The 22,121-nt window shown below is 43.7% G+C and overlaps 1 protein-coding gene across 1 annotated transcript; it reads left to right on the forward strand.

The window, feature by feature from the left end:
* Window positions 1-1,112: 1,112 nt before the first annotated feature.
* LOC141165433 (NXPE family member 3-like) lies at window positions 1,113-21,652 on the forward strand. The gene is made up of 6 exons (XM_073651034.1): window positions 1,113-1,172; window positions 2,652-3,137; window positions 5,007-5,227; window positions 6,548-6,621; window positions 16,897-17,100; window positions 21,120-21,652. The coding sequence occupies exons 1-6, from the start codon at window positions 1,113-1,115 to the stop codon at window positions 21,650-21,652; spliced, it is 1,578 nt and encodes a 525-aa protein (XP_073507135.1).
* Window positions 21,653-22,121: the final 469 nt, after the last annotated feature.

Raw genomic sequence — 22,121 nt, forward strand, 5'->3', positions numbered from 1 at the left:
ATAAAATCCTGAGTGACCAATTGCCTCCAGAAATCACATAATTAGTTCTCTATTTTCAGATGAGACTAAAGTAGAACTTTTTGGGCTAAATGAAAAATGCTATATGCGGTGAAAAACTATCACTGCACATCACCTTGAAAACCCATCCCCACCTTAACAAATGGTGGCAGCAGCATCATGCTGTGTGGAGGTTTTCTTCGGCATGGATAGTTAAGGTGGTCAGAGGTGATGGGAAGATGGATGACACTAAGTAATAGGCAATCCTGGAGGAATACTTGTTAGAGGCTACAAAAGTCTTGAGACTGGGGTGTAGGTCTAACTTCCAGCAGGACAACAACCCTATACATTCTGCAAGAGCCACAATGGAGGGTTTAGATCAGAGCATATTCCTGTGTGTAAATGGCGCAGTCACAGTTCAGACCCAAATCCCAGAGAATGGGAGACAAGATGTGAAAATTGCTGATGAGACGTTTCCATCCAATCTCACGGAGCGAGAGCGAGTGTGCAAAGAAGAATAGGGAAAATGTCACCTCTAGATGTGCAAAGCTGGAGAGACCGACCCCCAAAAGACTTCAGCAGGAATTGCAGAGAAAGTTGGTCCTATGAATTATTGACTCAGTCAAGTTGGTCTGAATGCAAATACATCTCACAATTTTCAGATTTATATTTTTAAAATTAGGAACTAACTTTTTAGCGGTTCCCGCTGGATCGTTTTGTATTTTTTCCTAATTAAAAAATCATGTATCATTTTCCTTTACACGCCATGAATTCTTACAACTTTGTGTTGACATCACATAAAATCCCAATGAAATAAGTTTATGGGAGTAATGTAAAAAAAAATAAATAAATAAATATTTTTTTCAAGGTACTGTACATATGGCATAGAGTTCAAGAGACTGATCAAGGAATATGCAACAATTGGGGTATTATTTTCTGGAGATGCTAAGTCCTTTTGGTTTCTTTTTTAATTTTGTGCCGATGTCTTTATTATGTTTCACCTTTGTCATTTGCAGAATTGTTTTTCTGTTTAACTGAATATTTCTTACTATTACTTTTCTACATACAAAATACAGCATCCTCCATTATAAGTGCAGTCAGGACTCACAGGGGCCATGAAGAAGACGCAGCTGTTCTTCCTCGCTGGACTCTGCATCCTCTCTTTCATCACAGTGGTAAGAGGGGCAGTATACTGATGGTGGATATTAATTACAGCATATATCACTGTATAGGTGGAAGTTCTCCAGATTGGTCATATTGGTGTATTTTCATTTCTTGTCATTTTTCGAGATCCTAAAAAACATGCCATAACTTTTCAAGGTTAAGACAGCTCTTTAAATCCTTCCTGCACCCTGATGATCTAATGTAGATGTAGCATTTGCCAAATTAACTTTCTTTACGCTATGAACCATCCTTGGGAGAAAAAGTTGCATAACTCAATACAACATACATAATAATCTGTGCTAAGCTTGCCGAGTAGATGTGCTATGTTTACATCTATCACAGTTGTGGTTTGTCATTGGCCTTAGACAGTTTAGGAACCTTGAAATACTAATACTTTAAGGTGGTTGTTGATCAAGTGTAAGGAGAGCTGCAATGCACAAATGCGCTCCAGCCCTAACCATCAAACATCTATAACCCCTGTAGTTGCACTTTAAATTTCTACAGTCAACCTGTGCGTTGCACCTCTGATTGCTGGGGCTAAAGAACTTTGGTCAACAATATTTAAGACTTAACAGTATGGTTCACACAAAGAACTCAAAACAAGAGTCTGTGGCAGATCCCAGTGCTCATCTCTTTTCGTAACTGATGCAGACGTCAAGGGAGAGGGTTTTGAGGAAAGATGAACAAGTCTGACAAAATCTGGTTCTACAGATTTGCTCAAATTTTTTCAATATAGATTGAACTGCTGGAAAAATCAGTTTATTGTGCTTGAAGGGTCTCTCCAGGTCCCAAAGTCAAATAAATTAGGGGTTAAATTATAAGTAATGCTCACCTTGACCGTGACGTGTCGGTTCCGCAGTTTCCCTCTCGGTCCTATATTGGCTTTTTTTCTTTCCTCTGGCTTCAATCTTTTCTTCCATTTTCAGCATTCTTTAATCCTTGCTCACAAAGCCCCATGAACCATCATGGCATTTGTCTTTCTGAAACCTAATGGCATCACTTGAGGTTTAGTCAATTCAAAGACACTGAATAGTGATGATGGTAGAGAAAACCAGAGCAGTAGGGAAGAAGTGAGATAGCTGAAAACCGGGTGAGTAACTACAAGGCCAATAAAGATGAGTGGCAAGGAGAGGTTTTTTTTTTTTGTTTTTTAAGCCCATTCCTGGACTCAATCGAATTTCTAAAGAATCACTCTGGTGACTTCAAGTCTGCAGTGAAATTTGAAATTAATTCAATTCTTCTCTAGTGAATTTGCTCGTTTCTAGTTATGAGCAAGCAAAGCCAAATGAGGGTCAACAAATGCCCATTTACTAGACCATGGTGGTGAGAGATGGCTAGAATTTTCACTCTGAAATTTATTAACTGGTTACAAAATGGCTTCTGATAACTAAATAGAAGCTTTGAATTTGGGTTTATGAAATGTATATCTCCAGTGATGTGTCTTCTTCTTCTTCTTTTCTTTTTTTCCCATATTATCTTTTTTCCCCAAGTATACTTATAGATTTTTATGGAGACCACACTGTACAAAAGAAAACATGCAGTCTTCAATACCTAGAACATTCCCAAAGAAAACTCAACTGGATAAAGAACTTCACACACTTTTGGAACTGACAGAATGGCCACTGCCACCTAACAATACCAGTTTGGAATTTTCTACCCACTCGAAAACTTCAGCATTTTCCTTACTCAATCCCCGCTCAACCTATGTTGAGGGAGAAAAAATCGAAGTATTTATCATAGCTAAGGACCATAAAGGTCGGGCAAAGAGCTATGGTGGGGATTTTTTCCATGCAAAGCTTCATTCTCCAAGTCTGAAAGCAGGAGTGAGCGGAACTGTGACAGACAACAAGAATGGTTCCTACACAGCTTCCTTCATTCTTCAGTGGCCTGGTGAGACCATGGTCTCCATAAAGCTCATGTATTCCAGTGAAGCCATTGCAATTTTACATGAAAAAAGAGAGACCCGTCCAGATAAGGTAAAGTAATACAAGAAACTAATGAAAGCCATCCATTGGTCACCAATGTGTTATTAAAGGGATTTTCTATTGCCAAAAATACTCAAAACTATGAGATTTAAAAGGTAAATTTTACCTAAATTTGAATTTGGAATGAAATTTTAGCTCCATTTTTAATTAAATATATTTTTTTGTCCTTGTTAGGACTAAGCAAATTAAATAATGGATTTTTTCTTCATTTAGAAAAGAGAGGATTTTTATTTCTCACATTTAAGATGTAATGTTTTAGATTGTGGAGGAGCTAAAGTTTTACTATATCATTTTGTTTTTTGATATATTTTTACCCTATTTATAGCATTTTGGTTTTTTTTCTATTTTTAGAACCCAGCTTAATGCAAATCAGCCAAGTTTGTACTTTTATTTCGGGGCATTGGAGATTTGGGTCAAACTACTAACTTGGCCAATCATAGCCCTTTATCTCTACTTAGACCTATGTGGTTTCATTCAGGGAAGGATAGAAGAAGGAAAGGTTAAGAAAGGAAGGACAGTAAGGAGGTATGAAAGGAGAGAGGGAAAAAGGAATAGGAAGGTAAAGAAACAGGAAAGGTGGTAAGGAAGCAAGAAAGAAAGAAAACGAGGGACAAAAAAGGAAGGAAGAAGGAAGGAGGGGAAATAATTTTTATTTCTGTAGCGCCAACACATTCCGCAGCACTCTACATTTCAGAGGGGACTTGTACAGACAGTAAAAATATAAGAGTATGCACATAACAGATACCATGAGGTGAGAGGGTCCTGCTGCTCACAAGCTACAATCTATGAGGAAATGGGGAAAACACAAAAGATAAATGGTAAAAAATGCTTGTATTGTACGGTCCAGCAATCTATACAATGAATGGGGTATTCACTCTGCATGAACTGGTCATCAGCCAGTATCTGCATGAAGGCCATCTAAACAGATGCTATGAGAGACCAGATGTGGAAGAGAAATTTGGAAGGGCAAACCCTGGAATAGCTACATAAGAAGAGGGGAGAGGTGAAAGGCCAGTGTAAAGACATGCGCTATTAAGGCATGGTTAAAACTATGGGAATTGGGAATCAATCAGTGTCCTGGGTAGGGATTTCAAGAGAATTGGCGTGAGAAGTTTTGGAGACGAGAGATTGAGGATGTTAGTCTTGGGTCATTAACAGAATGGAGGATCAGGAGTAGATATAGATGAGGGAGAAGATGTAGGATTGTGCCGAAATGTGTAGAGCTTGGTGAGTGATGGTGATGAGTTAATATTGAACTTTGTATCGGTTGGGCAACCAGTGCAACGACTGGCACAAGGTAGAGGCATTAGTGTAACTGCTGGACAGGAATGTGATCCTGGCTGCTGTATTCCGGATGGAGAGGGGAGGGTTTAGTAAGAGGGAAACCGATTAGTAGAGAGTTGAAACGGTCCAGACAAGAATGAATTAAAGCTACAGTAAGAAAGCAATGCACTTTAAAATGAAAGGATGAAACGAAGGAAGAATGGAAAAAGATAGGGAGAAAGAGAGGGAACGGAAAGAGTAAGGAAGGAATTAAAAGTAGGATGATGGAAATGGTGGAAGGAGGAAAGAAGAGGAGTGAAGAAAGGGACAAAAGGAGGGTAGATATTCTTATTATTCTTCCTTGGTATTTATGACATTTTCCATGCATACTCATCTGTGATATGATTACCCCACATTCAATGGAAACTGTGTTCTGATTTATATAGTCACCATTGTCTACCAGGTGCTCAGGTAATTGATATCTTATTTTTTCATCAAAGCAAACATATTTATTTTGCATTTATTGGTTGTTCACCATGAATAATAAAGTTAACCCCTTGAGTCATGTTCGTCTGATTTTTGACTGTTTTTGTTCAGGTTTTCTTTTATGGCTATTTTGTTAAAAATGGAACAGAAGAAAGGGTGGAATGTAACCTTAATCTTCCCGGGCAAGATGTCTGTGAATATTATGATGATCACAATGAAGAAAAATGGGTGTGCCACCGACCAAAATCGCTGCCATGTGAGGCTTATCAGGACCATTCATCGGGGGGATTCCGGGATATCTTTAGTAAAGAAGAGCTAAAGTTCTTCACAAAGTAACTATTCATCATTAGTTATCAGACTATAAGTGGAGCTCGTCATATACTTTGCTACTTTATCTTAAAAATACATTTTCTTAGTAATAAGTTTCTATTGTCTTAATACAACAAATTATTAGTGATTTTTTTTTTGAGGCTGAAGAAACTTGTACAGATAATTTTGATTCTAATCATCACCATGTTACAGTTTAGTGACTGCAATTCATGTCTTCATATCAGAATTATGGGCTGCAGACATTTATCAATTATAATCATAATGATTTATAATGGTTTTCCAATATGTCCATAAAACATATTGTGTCCCCTTTTAATTTTTCAGTCAATGGAGCTGTGTGACCGAGACAACCTTTTTTATTAATACAGTGAAGTCAAACTCAAATATACAGATGGCCAAAATTAAAAGCTCGGAGAAAGTGGCTCGCCAACCCTGATACAGTATTAATTTATTTAAAAAAAAAAAAAGTCTACAATTGAGGATGTTTTTTTTTTTTTCTTATCAAATGTAACAAACTTTTTCAAATGGAAACAATCTTAAAGGGTTTGTCCCAAGAAAAAAGTACATTTTAATTAATAGATCTTAGAATAAAATATTGGAATAATATAATACGGTATGTAAGAGCAGTACAAAGCATATGGCTCAATGGCCAATTGAAAATATTTAATAACAAAGGATAAAAAAGCTTGAATAATGCAGATAATAAAAGTATGATTCCAATAAAAATACCCCGAAACACAATGATACCCACACAGTGAATTCCTCCACATACAGTATGATGACCCTATTGTATCTTACTTTCAACCACACCGAAAAAGAATGGTGACCCCCATCAGAGCATGATTCTCAAACTGTGATCCCCACATAGCCCTCCATACAGTATAATGGCCTCATATAGCACTCCTTAAAGGAAGATCTGGAATGACAAGCCCAGCAGTCTTCAGCAGACCACCGACTGTCTTGGTAAACCATCTGCAACCTTCAATCCAGGCACAAATGATGCGCTCTCTGGATGGCGCATTGTTCCTGCCAGTGTCAGATTTTGACAGCTGTATTTAACAGGTGACACACCCATTACCTGCTGGGAAATGAAGCGAGCTCACCCAGTGAGTCAGCTCCATACACCCGCTTTTGACTTGTGCCATATACGTACGGTGAATATCTGTAAAGAGGTTTAACACATTTAATACAATATTATGACATTTTAGCAAATGTTTTGACACAGTAATTCACTTCTCAACCACTGCATTGCCTCAGTCATACATAACTTCTGACAGAGTACAGTCAACATTCATTGTCCTCCGTATTCCACTTTCTTTTAGAGCTCTTATTGATCAAGAAATTTCAACAAGTATCAAGCCTTTCAATGTACTTCCCCGAAAGGATCTCAGTAAAGGTAAATTATCTTTCATCTATTATTATTTATTTATATAGCACCATTGATTCCATGGTGCTTTACATAAGAAGGGGTTACATGCCATATACAGAAATCAGTTACAGTAAACAAACTAACAATGATAGACTGGCATGGATGGAAGAGGGCCCTGCCCTTGTGGGCTTACATCCTACAGGAATGTGAAAGGAGACAGTAGGTTGGGGGGGCTGCGGCAGCTCCGGTGTTGTTGAGGAGGTAGCGTGGTCATGGCAGGCTGTAAGCTTGTTTGAAGAGATGGGTTTTCAGGTTCCGTCTGAAGGATTCAAGTGTGACGGATAAGCGGACATGTTGAGTAGAGATGAGCGTTGTTCGACTCGAACTGTTCGCCAATGTCAAATTCGAGCTGTTTTGGGCGGTGTTCGAGCCGTTCGGCGAACACGAACAATTTGAGAAAAATTCGGCTGTTCGAGGTTATGTTCGATAACTGTTCGTGCACCAAAATCATAACTGGATTTTTTCTCAGTAATGATGAAAATTAATGTTAATACGCAGTTTGAGTGTACAGCGGGGTGGGGGGAGGGGCAGGGGATGGATCTCTGCAGGAATAATGAAGATCTCCATTTTTTTTTCTCTTTCCCGCATTTGCAGTGGGGAGGTGCAATCTGTCAGCCTATCAGCAGCGCACACACGGAGCGAAGTGATTTTTTTCACACAAGCAAGGGCAGGTGTCATTGGCAGTGTATGTCACATGTCCTTGCCCTATAAGACCAAGCCATTTTCCCTGTCGCCACCATTTTCTCACTGCTGCAGCTGCATGTTAGACGGCACCGCTGTTGCTGTGTGCGCTATACCTTGTTAATTTCAAGCCAATTTTCGCACAAATCTACAGATAGCTTGGGAGTAGGGAATAGTTGTGATTGCAGTCCTTTTAAGGACTAGGTTACAGCATTTCCTACGACTTTTATCAGGCAGGTCTGTGCTCTTAAATAGATTGTGGGAGTAAAGACTAATTGTAATTGGAGTCCTTTTCAGGACTAGGTTACATCAGTTCCTATCAGTTTTTGCCAGGCAGGTCTGTGCCAGTGCTGTGCAAGTTTTTTTCACAGCATTTGGCTGAATCTAGCAAAGCTAATCCTTTTTGGCCTATTGCAGAGTGTTAGTCAGTGGAGTAGCCTATCTGTGTTGCAAGATATACCACCTGTGTATAGAATACCAATTTTTTTACTGCACCTAGTGAAGTAAAATCTTTTGGGCATAGCATCATTCTATAAGTCCATCTATACTGACCGCCATCAGGTTGCAAATTGAATATAATTTTTTTCTGCATCTAACCCAGCCAATAGTTTTGGCCTAATACCACAGTTTGGCCACTCACCTCTGCTCGGTTCCCATCCATTGTTTTTTTGTGCAAACAACTCCAGAGTTGTGAATTAGTTAACCACCAAAATGAGTGGAAAAAGGCCTGCTGCTGGTGGAAAGGGGAATAGGCGTGTTGGGAAGGGGAAAAAAGGTTGTGTCCATGGGGTAGGTGTTAAAGCAACAGTAACATCTGCAGAAGAAAGACCATCTTCCAGCCAAACTAAAATGTCTACTTCTTTTAGCGGACAATGTGATAAGATCCCTTTCTTACGGCCACGCCAATCGCTACAAATTCCAGATGAGGCACAAAAACAGCAGGTGCTTCAACGGATATCAAGTGCTCCTTTAAGTGGGCTCTCCTCCACATCAACTTCAACATCACAAATACTCCAGTCCTCAATGGTGTCACCCCAATCGCACTTACTTCCTCACAGCTCCCAAGTCTCCTGCTGCCCATCTGAGTATGGGGTAACACAGATGGTTGAGTCTGCAGAGCTGTTTACTCATACTATAGCCTGGGAATCAGAGGTTGGCTCCAGCGCTTCTGTGAATCCAGATGAGGAAATGATCTGCACTGATGCCCAGAATCTTTGAGTCTGATCCAGGACCAGACGCTGAAGATTCTTACCATAATATAGACCCTCATTCCCAAACTGTAACTCCTGTTGGTGGAGACAATGAGGAAGACTATGATGAGACTTAAATACCTGATTGGAGCGACAACTTTAGTTTTTTGTCAGGGCTGGAACAGGTTGGCTCTGAGGACGACGGGTGTAATAACACACAGTGTGATGATGATGAGGTTGGAGATCCCACTTACTGTCAAACCACAGTCAGCCGAGAGATGAGGTCAGCAGAGGAGGTGGAGGAGAATGCTAGTGACGACGAGGTCAGTTTGCGCCTTCCTGGACAGACACGTAGTACTGGAAGCACGTCAACAACTGCATCCTCAAACACAACTCGGCCTCTCACCACAAGTCGTGGTGGCTCTTCAGGTCGCATGGGTGCTAAGCCTTGCATAGCCTGGGCATTTTTTCAGATCGATAAAGATGACCCAACTCGTGTTATCTGTAATATTTGTCAGCAAAAGCTAAGTAGAGGCCAAAAAATACATAGTTTGAGTACTTCATGCATGAACCGGCCCATGGACATGAAGCATAAGTTGCAGTGGGAAGCTCACTGTGCTACAATGCGACCTAGCCAGCCGGGCCAACCACCGTCTGCCAAATCTTGTGCATCCGCGGCCTCTTCATCCTCTGTGACTGGGGGGACAGCAGTCACACCTGTTTTGGGGCGCAGACCTGCCACCTCTTTACCCGCAACAGCCAGCGTGATTGGCAGGTCATCATTTTCTTTGGAGGTGGTAACACCAGCTGGTGTTGAGCGCTGTCCGACATCGATAGCACCTCCTTTGGATCAAGGCAACCTAACATGTCCGCCTGCATCTTCCTCACAGACCGGCAGTTTGCCGGGGACACCCTTATCAACCCCGTCTAAGCACAATAGCAAGCCCTCGGTCCCTCAGATGTGGACAAGTAAAAGACCATTTCCTCCTAGCCATGAGAAAGCTAAGAGGTTGAATTTCACCATCTGCAAGCTCTTGGCTACAGAAATGCTGCCTTTCCGCCTGGTGGACACAGAGGATTTTTGAGACCTTATGTGTGTTGCAGTGCCCCAGTACCAGATGCCCAGTCGGCACTACTTCTCAAAGAAAGGTGTGCCTGCGCTCCACCAGCATGTCGCACACAACATCACCGCTTCTTTGAGAAACTCTGTGTGTGACAGGGTGCATTTCACCACAGACACTTGGACGAGTAGGCATGGACAGGGGCGTTACATGTCGCTGACTGGGCACTGGGTAACTATGGTGACAGCAGGACAAGGGGCTGCTGTCCAAGTCTTGCCGTCCCCACGAGTTGTGCGTCTTTCCTCTTTATGTCAAAGTTCCTCCACTGCTTCTGCCTCCTCAACCTCCTCTCGGTCCTCCACCTGCACCCAAAGCCTGTCTGGTCATGCCACAAGCTTTCTAACTGCGCAGAAGGGATCCTGCACACCTGCTTACTATGCTGGCAGTAGGGCTCAACGTCATCAGGCAGTTTTTACTTTGAAATGTCTGGGAAATGTGAGTCACACAGCTGAGGAGTTGTGGTCAGCTCTGGAGAACCAATTTCATGAATGGTTGTATCCACTGGACCTGAAACCAGGGAAGGCCGTGTGTGACAATGCTGCAAACCTGGGTGCGGCCCTTCGCCGGGGCAATTTCACACACGTCCCTTGTATGGCTCACGTGTTGAACCTGGTTGTCCAGCAATTTTTAGCCCACTATCCCGGACTAGATGGCCTTCTGCAGAGGGCACGGTCGCTGTGTGCTCACTTCCGCCGTTCGCATCCCGCAGCTCAGCGACTTACATCTCTACAGAAGTCGTTGGGCCTGCCACTTCACTGGCTAAAATGCGATGTGCCTACCCGGTGGAATTCAACTCTGCACATGTTACAGCACTGTGGCAGCACCGACAAGCCCTGGTGCAATACGTTCTGACGTATAGCCTGGGCCAACGAGATCCAGAGGTGGGGCAAATCATGCTGGAGGAGTGGTCTCAGATCAGGGACCTATGCACCCTTCTGCACAGTTTTGAAATGGCAACGAAGATGTTTATTGCTGATGATGCCATTATCAGCATGACTATTCCGGTGATTTACATGCTGGAGCACATGTTAAACAGAATTCGGAGTCAGGTGGTGGCACAAGAGGAGGTGGAGGAAGTAGAGGAGGAGGAGTTGTATGCGGAAGGGCTAACATCTGCAAGGTCCAGACGGTCGGCAGCACCAAGGCGGCAGGCGTGTGAGGGTGGGGGAGATGGTTTTACCAGGGCACATGGTAGCAGCCAAACTAGTGAGGAAGGTGCAGGAGCCCAGGAAGAAGTGGAGGACGAACTGATGGAAGACTCATCAGATGAGGGAGACCTTGATCACATTTCTGTTGTGCGAGGTTGGGGGGAGAGGACAGAGGAAGGAAGCATGATTGTTACCTCGCCACCAACACAACAGGGACTTGGTGCTCCTGGATGCGCAACACACATGAGTGCCTTCTTGCTGCACTACCTGCAACATGACCCTCGAATTGTGAGAATTAGAAATAATCCTGACTACTGGGTTGCCACACTGTTAGATCCCCGGTACAAAAGTAAATTTGCAGAAATTATTCCTGCCATAGAAAGGGATGCACGCATGCAGGAGTATCAGCAGAGACTGTTGCAGAATCTTACATGTGCTTTTCCACAAAACACCAGTGGTGCACGTAGTGAATCTCACAGTTCCAACTTGCCAACCGTGGGACCGGCAAGTGTTCAGCACTCAAACCGTAACAGAACCACAGTATCTGCTGGTAACATCAATTTTGTGGAATCATTTCACAACTTTTTTAGCCCATCCTTTGCAAGGCCACAGGAGACAAGAAGTCTGACACATAGTCAACGCCTAGAGACGATGGTACAGGAGTATCTCCAAGTAAACATTGAAGCCATGACTGTGTCACTGGACCCTTGCTCTTTTTGGGCTTCCATTCTGGATAAATGGCCGGAGCTAGCCACTTACGCCTTGGAGATCTTGTCATGCCCCGCAGTCAGCGTTCTGTCTGAACGCGTGTTCAGCGCTGCTGGTGGTGTGCTGACAGATAAGCGCACGCGGCTCTCCACTGATAATGTAGACAGAATCACGTTTATTAAGATTTACAAATCATGGATCCGAAACGACTTTTCTACCCGTGTCATCCTGGGGAGAGTAAAAGCTTGATTGGTTAAAATCACCTCACCAACCGTTTTAAGCTTTCAAATTACTAATCATGTTTATCTGTATCTTGGCTGGCAAATAATTTGGGCTTTGTATAAGTGTGCAGCACTGATTCTATTAGACCATCTATACTAAGCTCCACCAGATTTAAAATTAATAATAATTTTTAGCTGCATCTAGCCCGGAAAATAATTTTGGGGCTCCGAGATGCGCAAGACACATAAGTGCCTTCTTGCTGCACTACCTGCAACATGACCCTCATATTGTCAGAATTCGAAGTAATCCTGACTACTGGGTTGCAACACTTAGATCCCACAAACTTTTCGATCAACCTTTTCATTTTAATAAAGACCAAAAAAATGGTCATTTTTGAAATTATAAGCATTAGCAGGTTATTAGAAACTGAAATCAAACAGTTTTCAACTCAAAACTTTATTCTAGGTGATGTTACATTTTCACATAGGACCCCTTGTTCGAAAGGAGCTTCTGAACTCTCTTGTCCATTGAATTTGTCAGGTTTTGGATGGTTTCTGCTTCAATTGTTTTGCATGAGGACAGAATACCCTCCCAGAGCTGTTGCTTAGATGTGAACTGCCTCCCGCCATCATAGACACTCCTTTTGATGATGCTCCAGAGGTTCTGAATGGGGTAGAGGTCAGGGGAGCATGGGGGTCACACCATAAGTTTGTCCCCTTTTATGCCCATATCAGCCAGAGATGCAGATGTTTTATGTGCAGCATGAGATGGTGCATTATCATGCATAAAAATGATCTTGCTGTGGAATACACGGTTCTTCTTCTTGAACCATGGCAGGAAGTGCTGTTTGAGAAAATCCACATACATTATGGAGTTCATCTTTAGCCCTTCAGGGATCCTAAAGGGGCCGACAATCTCTCTCCCCATGATTCCAGCCCAAAACATTACTCCACCTCCTCCTTGTTTGCGCTGTAGCAGTGTTTGCATGGGGTGTCCATCAACCAGCCATCCTCCACTCCATCCATTTGGACCATCGAGCGTTGCACGGCACTCATCCGTGAACAAAACAGATTTGAAATCAGTCTTCATGCAATGTTTGGCCCACTGGAGCCGTTTCTGCTTGTGTGAAGTGGATAGAGGAGGTCGACAGGATGGCGTATGCACAGCTGCAAACCTCTGAAGGACCCTGCATCTTGTTGTTCGGGGGACGTTGGAGGCACCAGCAGCTTCAAAAACTTGTCTGCTGCTATGACAAGGCTTTTTTGCCGCTGCTCTTTTAACCTGACGTAATTGCCTTTTGGAAAGAGTCCTCAATTTGCCATTATCAGCACGCACACGTGTGTACTGTGAATCAGCTACGTACTTCTTGATTGCCAAGACACTTCATCCTGATTTTCGCACAATGTTGATTGTATTCATGCCTTGACCTAAACACTCCACAATTTGTTGCTTCTCAGCAGCCGACACATCCTTTTTCTTTCCCATTTTGGCAGAAAATGTAGGCTGCTTAATAAAGTGAGACAGCCTTCTTAAGTAGTCTTGCCTTTCATTGGACACACCTGCCAAACTAATTAGCACAGGTGTCTGCAATTGCTTACAGTGATATAAAGAGCCCTGACACACATCACCATCAATGAGTTTAACTGACAAACAAACAAATTCTTCCCTTATCACTCCTAAACACTTTTTGCATAATAATTTGGAACACAGTGTACATGTGCTTTTCCACAAAACACCAGTGGTTCACGTAGTGAATCTTACAGTTCTAACTTGCCAACCGTGGTCTGTATGGAGTTGTTCAATAAAGGGCCCAAAATTAAGATAACATAGATGGGAGAGGTCTCTATGAATAGGAATTCCTAAGTATTTGATACCCTGTGAGGGCCAGGCAAAGGGAAAGTTGGACTGGATGGAATCCTGTATGGATTTGGGGAGGGAGACATCGAGGGCCTCAGACTTCGCTGCATTGTTTTTAAAATTTGACCATGTAACAAAGTGATCTATTTCAGCCATAACAACATGGATGGATATATGTGATTGAGTGATATATACTAGGACATCATCAGCAAATAGAGAGCACTTTTACTTGGTGCCTCCCACCTCAATCCACCTAATATTGGGGTTATGGCGAATTGATGAGAGCAGGTGCTCTGTCACTAGGATGTATAAGAGAGGGGACAGAGGACATCCCTGCCTTGTCCCATTGGTGATCATGAAAGGTGATGAAAATGTTCTGATGCACCCCCTGGGCCTTGGGACACCCGGAGCCGGACCCTTTTTGGTGGATGCTGGTGGTTGTAGTCTCTGTGGCGGCGACCCGGCTCCATGGCTCAGGGCGGTCAATCCAGTGGCGGAACTATTTATGTGATTTTGATGTTTAAATGTCCGACTATGCCACCCGTGGATTGCGGTCAGAGTGAACCGCCGCTGCAGGGCAGACCGCTGAGGCTGGTGTTGTGTGTGCAGCAGAGCGTAGCATAACTCCCCACGGGAGGAGAATAGCCTCAGGGCAGTGTATGCGGAGGATGGGGGTGATGGTGCAGGGCAGCAGCAGTAACGACACGGAGTCAGTGATGCAGTCCAGGGCCTTTACTCACAGTTCTTATTATCCAGACCACGTCTGCAGGTAACGGCTGCCCACGTCGTACTGTGCTCACCAGGTGAGGGGCTCAGACAACTCCCAGATAACTTTGGAGCGCTTCACAGGACCCCCTTTGTTTGTCCTTTTGTCTGGCCTTTCTTACCAACACTTCTGTCCGGCTGCCTCGGGCCTCCTCTTGGTAAACTTGGCACCAGTTTCCCTAACCCTATGTGGTGCCTTCCTAGCGGGTGTAGTGAGGGGCTGTGCCACATAAAATGTCAGAGCCTCCGGTTTCTAGCTGAGGGTCGTTTACGGCCTCCACTAGTTTCGGGGACCGGTCTCCCCCTTTGGTCTGATCTCTCCACGCAGGTGGATTCGGGCATGCGGTGGCGACTCGCCCGTCCGCACCCCTGGGATACCTTCGTTCCTCGAGCCTTCTCCGCTCCTCTTCCTTCCTTCTCCCTCTTCCAGGCCTGGGCCTATATTACTAGGCCCGCCTCCGGAGCAGAGCTCATGCAGAGCCCCTGCTCCCTGCCACTTCTGCTCAGACTTCTCTGCACTGAACTAAGATGGTGCCCACCTTTTATACTCCCTTCTCAATGCACCCAGGAACTGCTTCCTCCCTGCTCCTGCACTACAGGGTTCCCCTTCCTCAGTGTTCCCTCCCCCCACTCCAGCCAGGGACAGGGACTGTCGTGCCCATCTCAGGGGCATAATGGTCGCCCTGCCCCATGGCAATGTGTTGTAATGAATGCAGGTGTCGCGTCCTGATCCACACTCCATCCTTACCTGAGAGTGAGATATCACACCTCTGGGTGAGGTGCAAACCTCTGTAGCAACCGAGCCCTCAGGGTGCTACAGTTCCATTTATCTTCAGCCTAGGTGACGTATTGCGATACAGGGCCGTGATTTGGGCTATAAAAGGGTCCCCTAGAACCCTACCCCAATCTTTTTAAGAGAATCATATATGGCGTGCCAGGAGACTCTATGGAATGCTTTCTCAGCATCCAACGAGAGTATCTAATTACAAATTTTTAACTGCATCTAGCCCAGGAAATTCTTTGTGCCTAGTAGCAGTGTCTGCTAGTCAGCGGATTATCCCGGCTGTTAAGCAAGCTACACCACCTGTAGTTTGGACACTTTATTTTTTCAAAGGAAATGCTTCGGGACCACGGGATACTCAGTGAAGAGCATAAGGAGGCACCCCAAGGCATAGGGGCTGGGACTGGCAGTAGGATGCCTTGCGCTGGACAGCTGAGCTCGATCCTTATAAAAGCTTTTTAACTGCAGCAGCTTTAGTGGACGCTACTGGAGCTGGAATTACGTGGCTGCTGGCTTGAGACTTGCCCTCCAATAGATCCTTGTAAATGGATTTAAAGTGTATTCGTTCAAATTAGAGACAATTTAAATTAAAAAGCTTAGAGCTGCCTCCACCACAGGGGGGCACGCTCGACCCACCAGCGGACAGGCACCAGTATTGGGAGAGGGGGGCTGGCCATTAGGGTTCACCGCGGCTCTGGCACAAACCCCGCGGCACGGAGGTGGCACGGGCAGGAGCGGACTGGCCGTGTCGGCTTCTCACTTTTTGGATTTTAGAAGGGCATGACATGCCTATATCTGTGTCTCCCCCTCCTTTTACTCCTCCACCTCTTTTCTTTTCGCATGACTATATGTACTTGTCACTTTTCCATGTTAGTTGTGTCTTCTGAGCAGTTTGTCAGCTTTTGGACACCTTTTGAAGGTGTTTTCTATGTGTTTCTATGTGTTTTTGTTTGCCTGCCATTGGTTTTATCTGTGTTCGAAGGTGTTCGGCGAACACACGGGTGTTCGACGAACCGAACTGAACTCAAACACTACGGGGGTGGCTCAACACTAGAGAATTCCATAGGATGGGGGATAGAAGAAATCTTGAAGGCGATTTGGGTGAAGAATGAATAAGTGTGGAGGAGAGAAGGAGGTCTTGGGAAGACCGGAGATTACATAAGGGAATATATCGAAAGATTAGTTCAGAGATGTACGGAAGAGAGAGGTTATGCATGGCTTTGTAGGCCAGTGTTAGTAGTTTGAACTGGATACGCTGGGCAATTAGGATCCAGTGAAGGGATTTCCAAAGGGGGGTAGAAGAGGAGTAGCGAGGAGAGAGATGAACCAGTCAGGCAGGAGAGTTAAGGATGGACTGGAGGGGTGCGAGAGTGTTAGCAGGTAGGCCACAGAGGGTGGTGTTGCAGTAGTCGAGGCAGGACATGATGATCTATCCAGCTTGAAAAAGGTTGTTCACAGCCGAAGCGTTGCCACACCGGATGGGCAACGCTTTTTTTTTTTTTTTCACTAATTTTGGAGTGCTGCCTGCTTTTATTTTGGAATATATACAGTATATTCTCTATATATCGAAATATCTGGGGGCCTGGCACCCATTCTTCCACTTATTTGGTGCTCTTCCATTTTCTTTTATTTTATTAAATTATCCATAGATCTATCAATTATCTATGTGTGTCTGTCATCTCCCACCAACAAACTTAATACAGTTATGATTTACATCTAGTGCGAAGCTTCCTGGGAAAAAATAAATAAATTTGTTTCCATGTTTGCAGCCACAAAGCCATGCACATCAAAACTGAAAAATTCAAATCCATCAGGATTTTATTACCTGGACGTCTGGAAATCTCTTGTCTGTTCTAATCAACATTTCAATGATTCCAACAAAGTGGCCAAATGTCTTTCTGGAAAAATGATCTACATGTTCGGAGACTCCACAGTCCGAGGCTGGTGGGATTATTTGGTGAAGTTTGTACCAAGTAAGTAACTAAAGCTGGATCCATTATTTAAGTTATTAGATCGCACAGTCCCCAGCAACTGTGTCAAAGCTTCCATCTCAGATTCCATCATAAATACTGGCAAATATCTTATGATTTATAATGTCAATGAGGTCCATTCAACCCTGTTGACATCTATCGTGGGACAAATCCAACACTGACATCATTTTCCGTTTTCTGATTCCATGATATGAAGTACAGGGAAATGAACCTGAAAACGCAGATGAGTTTGACACGCCCCCTGGGCCGTGGGGTACTCGGTAGCCAGGTCGGTCGATGCTGGGGGATGTCACGGTGGCAGTGATCCAGGGCGGTCAATTAAAGGGAAAGGTAGAAAAGGGGAATAAAGTTTTTAGAGATAATGTTCGTGATGCCACCTGTGGTATGCAGCTGTATGAGGCGGTGCAGATCCTCTGGAGCTGATGTTGACGCAGTAGAGTTGGTTCAGCTCTCCAGAGGCAGAGCTTAGCTCCAGGACAGTATATGTAAAATTGTGGAGGTGGATGTTGTTGGTGCGGTGTAATGCAGGTGATGGCACAGCTAATTACCAGTCCACAGCTTAATGGCAATTTCCTATCGCTTTACTTGCTGTTTGTTAAGCAGACCAGGGCACGGGTACTACCTGGTAGTAGAGGTCTGGGCAGCCTGGAAGCAAGTTGGGGATCCACCTCACCAGGTGGAGTTGTAGGCCTTCCCTCTGCGCTAATCTTTTTAGTCCTGCTGCTTGTAGCTATGCTGCAGCCCTCGTCCCTGAGTAAAACGTCTTTTTCCTCACCAGTATGGCAGGCAGCTTGGGCCTTCTTTAAGTGTCGCTCCCTCTTGGCTGTGCTGGGCCCCATTGTACTGCTGAGCTGCCGGGCATCTGGTGGGGCCAGGAGACCTGCAGTCTCCTGCCCTCCGGATTCTGCTGCTGGGCCTTCAGTGCCCCACAACCTCGGACTCTGGTGTCCGGTTCCTTTGCGATTCTCTCTGGGGTGAAATTGTCCACAGCTCTCTTCCCCAGGTCCTTCCTCATCGCTGTCCTGTCTCCAACTCCTCTCAATTCACTCTTACTAACCGCGCCTCCAGATTCCAGTTGTCAAGGGGAGGAGCTCCCCTTGCTGGTCTGGAGCCAGGAAAGTGTTGTATGCTGGCAAACCTGATTAGGGGACCCCTCCTTGCTTCCAGGCATGGCATCACCCCTTGTGAGGGAGGCAATGCCACTGTGGCAACCGGACCCCTGGGGTGCCACAATCTCCCTTGCAAAAGTTTCCAGATTTATGTATGTCTGAAAATGTTATGAATTATGATATACACTGCTTAACTAATGAAGGGAAGACTTGCACATCACAATATAAAAAGTCAATGAAACTTCAGGGATTTCAATCTTTCCAGTTCAGAAGCCAGTGATTGTGAATCTGTGTCAGACATCTACTTTGGTGCAACTGACTGGGATAACGGGAACACTGGAGAACAAACAGCAATATGACCTCAAGAAGAGAATTTTTTTAGGTGATGGCCACAGGCAATTTCTCCTCTTAGGGGTCACTCACAAGTCAGTTTTCCACATACAAGTTCTATTCAGTCTATGGGGCTGTTCACAAGTCAGTAATTTTTTGCTGGCAGAGAGGTCTTAGTAAGTCGCAAAGACATGACTAATCTTCACATAGTGAGTCTGTGCAAAAATCAGAGAGCACTCAGATGCCAGATGCCATCTGTATGCTCTCAGTTTTTCACTTAGTGATATATGGAAGAAAGCAGAGAAATTTATTTTTCCTCATCAGGGAAAAAACTGATTAAACTCTGACAACACTGATAAAAATCAGATGAAACTGACTTCAGAATGAGGCCTCATCCTTCACGACTGATTTTTTTTCTCTAGTTTTCTCTTCTGCTAGTAACTACCTGTAGTCCTTGTCACTACCTGTAGCATGGAACAGAACTTACAGCCTGCTCGGGTCGTACAACTTCTCCACATCCAAATGTGGCATTGTAATTAGAGATGAGCGAACCTTTCAATGTTCGATTCGTTCCAGTTGGGCGTTCTTCCCGATGTTCGCAGAATAATTCGCCGGACGTACCGAACCCCATTGGATTAAATGGGAGGCAACACCAAATGCATGCACAACACTTTCAAACGGGCAAAAAATCTACCAAAACAGATCAAATTAGGGGAAGACACAAGGAAATTGGCATCAATTGACCCACAGTACAAATTTTATAATGGCACAGCAGCAGCAAGGCATGAGCCATGCATGAGGTATTAGGGTCAGCATTTTCAGCTTTGAATTGAACTTCAAAGTAAGATGAGGTGGGTGAGGGACCATTGTAGGTCTGCTGTGCTGGGAGCCCTGATACCACATGCAACAGCTTAACCTGGTTTTAGGCTCAGCCACATTCAGATGGCAGAAAAATCCGTTTCATAGATTAGTATTGGTCCAAAAATGTAAGGATAGTAAGACGAGTAGTTGACTGAAAGTAAGTGGAGGCCTGCCGGTCTGGGAGCCTTACTGCTACAGGCAACACACATGAAGGAGACCCAACCACGAGTCTCCACATTTCCAAAAATTAGGGGCCGACACCACCAAAGTGGCGTCAATTTCAGTACAGTAGAACTAGTATAGTGGAGCACTGACACCTCTTCCACTACAGCTAACCCAGCAGATGGAGACTCAACCAGGAGTGTTCACATTTCCAAAAATTAGGCGCAGACTCCACTGAAGTGGCATCAATTTCAGTACAGTTCTAATTATTATAATTAGATAATTTCCTAGATAATAATTTTTTTCAGGCAAAATTTGTAAATTCATCATTTTCTGGACTAATGAAACCTCAAAGGATTGAATTGTTGCTGTTCTTAGTGTCCTCTAGTTTCCTTTGTAGGTGGGGTTGCTTTGGGCATTAGCTTTACTGCCAAATGGTGGAAGAATTATGGGTATGACTGACATGAGATGAAGTCAGAGCAGACCACAAAATTATTGCCAGAAATATCTAAACTTCTGTGTGATGGGGACAATGAGAAAAAGACACATCGGAGGTATCCGTAAAGACGACATACACCTCAATGGTGTAGATGGGAACCTTACTGACTATTAAAGGACATTTGTTTCGCATCCAGCATGGGTATTCTCCTGATGTCCAGTTATGAGGAATGGGGGCTGCTGAGAAAGTGGAGGGTAAGAGATGTTGAGAAGGACAGGACTTGTGATGGGACGGGCAACTGTTCCATTAGGTATGAGTGGTAGGAAGGATAAGCAACAGCAAGTTTCCAAGTTTGCTTTAGCGTTGGCAGCAGTTGGTATAGTTTTTCCAGTTTGCATATGGGAGGCCGGGCTGTGAAACCTCCAGTGATGATAGCAGATGAACCTGTGACAATACGACCTATTCATCAATGTGTTCCCTCCATAAGCTGCTGTAAGTACACCAGTTTGACTGACATTTGGAATGTGTTACTTATGTTTGCTTCACCTACTCTTGTTTTGAAGTGCCCCCTTTACCAATGCAGTGCTTTACTTAGTCATGCATTGACCCTGTAAATGTTTTTTGTCTCCAACTACCAATTTTCTTAGTCTTGTTAGTTGACAATTTTGACCCACCTCCTACAGGAGGCAACTTTGAGATTTTATTTTATAAGCTCCCGATCAGCCTCTATTTGTAAGTGTCAGTCAGAATTCTTCCTAGTTAATTACTTCATTAAAAAGATATTCCCAGTGATCTATGTGGAAAATATTTATAAAAAGAGTGCTTTTGAAAGGGTATGTATACGTGAATGTCAACATTTTGTGAAGAGATGTATAAAACGGAGCCATGCATCTGGTTTAGAAGCAAGGCTACGAACTTTCTGGGAGATTTCAATATTCTTTCCTGAAGGTTGCTGCAGCATAATAGTCAACACACTTGTGTGCCATTGAAGTTTTTGCATGATATCAGAATGTATGCTTTATCCTTTTTGTTGTTTATTAAAGAAGTCTAGGTCTGTTGGTCAGTAATGAATTCTCTATTATTTAAATAATTGTCTACAGCTCTCAAGCAAATCGACCTCCATGTGCCTCACCACGCAGGTCCATTATTGGCGACAGATGCAGAGCATAACTATCTCATCCACTGGAGAGCCCATCAGAAGCCTTTGCGTGTTTTACGTATCGGAATTAAAGAGTTACATTACATTGCTACCGAGCTGGATGGATTGGGAGCTCGGGAAGGAATGGTGATCGTCGTGAATTGCTGGGCTCATTTCGCCACCTATCCAGTGGAATTGTACTTTCGACGACTTTGGCACATTCGTGAAGCTGTAACTAGACTTTTGGAACGTAGCCCTGACACAAAGATAATTATTAAATCGGCCAACACTGGATACAATTTTGCCTTTGTTAACGACTGGTTGTCATATCAGTTGGACACAGTGATGAGAGCCATGTTTTCCAAGCTGCCTGTCACCATATTAGATACCTGGCAAATGACCTCATGCCATCGAGAACCAGAGGATCTTCACCCAAAACAGGTCATTATCAAAAATGAAGTGGATCTGATGTTGTCCTTTATATGTCCTGAATAATGTGAAGCACGGCGACCTAAGTGGCATTAAGTTTTGTGTCCAGCTGAACCTCTAATCTGTTGCTTTGCCATTGAAGAGATTCTTCCATGAACACAAAATATCACCAGAGTAAGTAGTAAATGTGAGATCTTTTCAGTCTTAAGTAGAAGTTAAAACAAAACCAGAGTGTTGAAGGGATCTCAATGTTATATATTTTAAAGAAATCGTTTCATGCTGTGGTGGAACTAGAGAGTGGGTAATTATGCACCCATTATAGGGAGAAGTAATATCCCAGCTCGGTCCTAATCACTTCGCAAAGGAGTACTGACCTATAATGCAATCTATAGCCCGTACCAAAAGTATCCATGTCATACCTTGTAACAGTCATGAAGTTTACCAAAGCATACAATTATAAATTTAGGTTGATATGTTTTGTGTTTATTTTAAAAAAATATCAGAAATTTTAAACCTTTCTAAAAAATCAGCAATT

The sequence above is a fragment of the Phyllobates terribilis genome, unplaced genomic scaffold, assembly GCF_046119375.1.
Source record: "Phyllobates terribilis strain yellow unplaced genomic scaffold, ASM4611937v1 Scaffold_11__3_contigs__length_659146591, whole genome shotgun sequence".
NCBI classification, from domain to species: Eukaryota; Metazoa; Chordata; class Amphibia; order Anura; family Dendrobatidae; genus Phyllobates; species Phyllobates terribilis.

What these genes read in the sequence shown, in the direction of transcription:
- LOC141165433 (XM_073651034.1), top strand. Translation starts at nt 1,113, where the DNA reads ATGAAGAAGACGCAGCTGTTCTTCCTCGCTGGACTCTGCATCCTCTCT. An exon ending in GAGAGACCCGTCCAGATAAG is followed by an intron (nt 3,138 to 5,006) that starts GTAAAGTAATAC and finishes GTTTTTGTTCAG; the next exon opens with GTTTTCTTTTATGGCTATTT. An exon ending in GAGCTAAAGTTCTTCACAAA is followed by an intron (nt 5,228 to 6,547) that starts GTAACTATTCAT and finishes ACTTTCTTTTAG; the next exon opens with AGCTCTTATTGATCAAGAAA.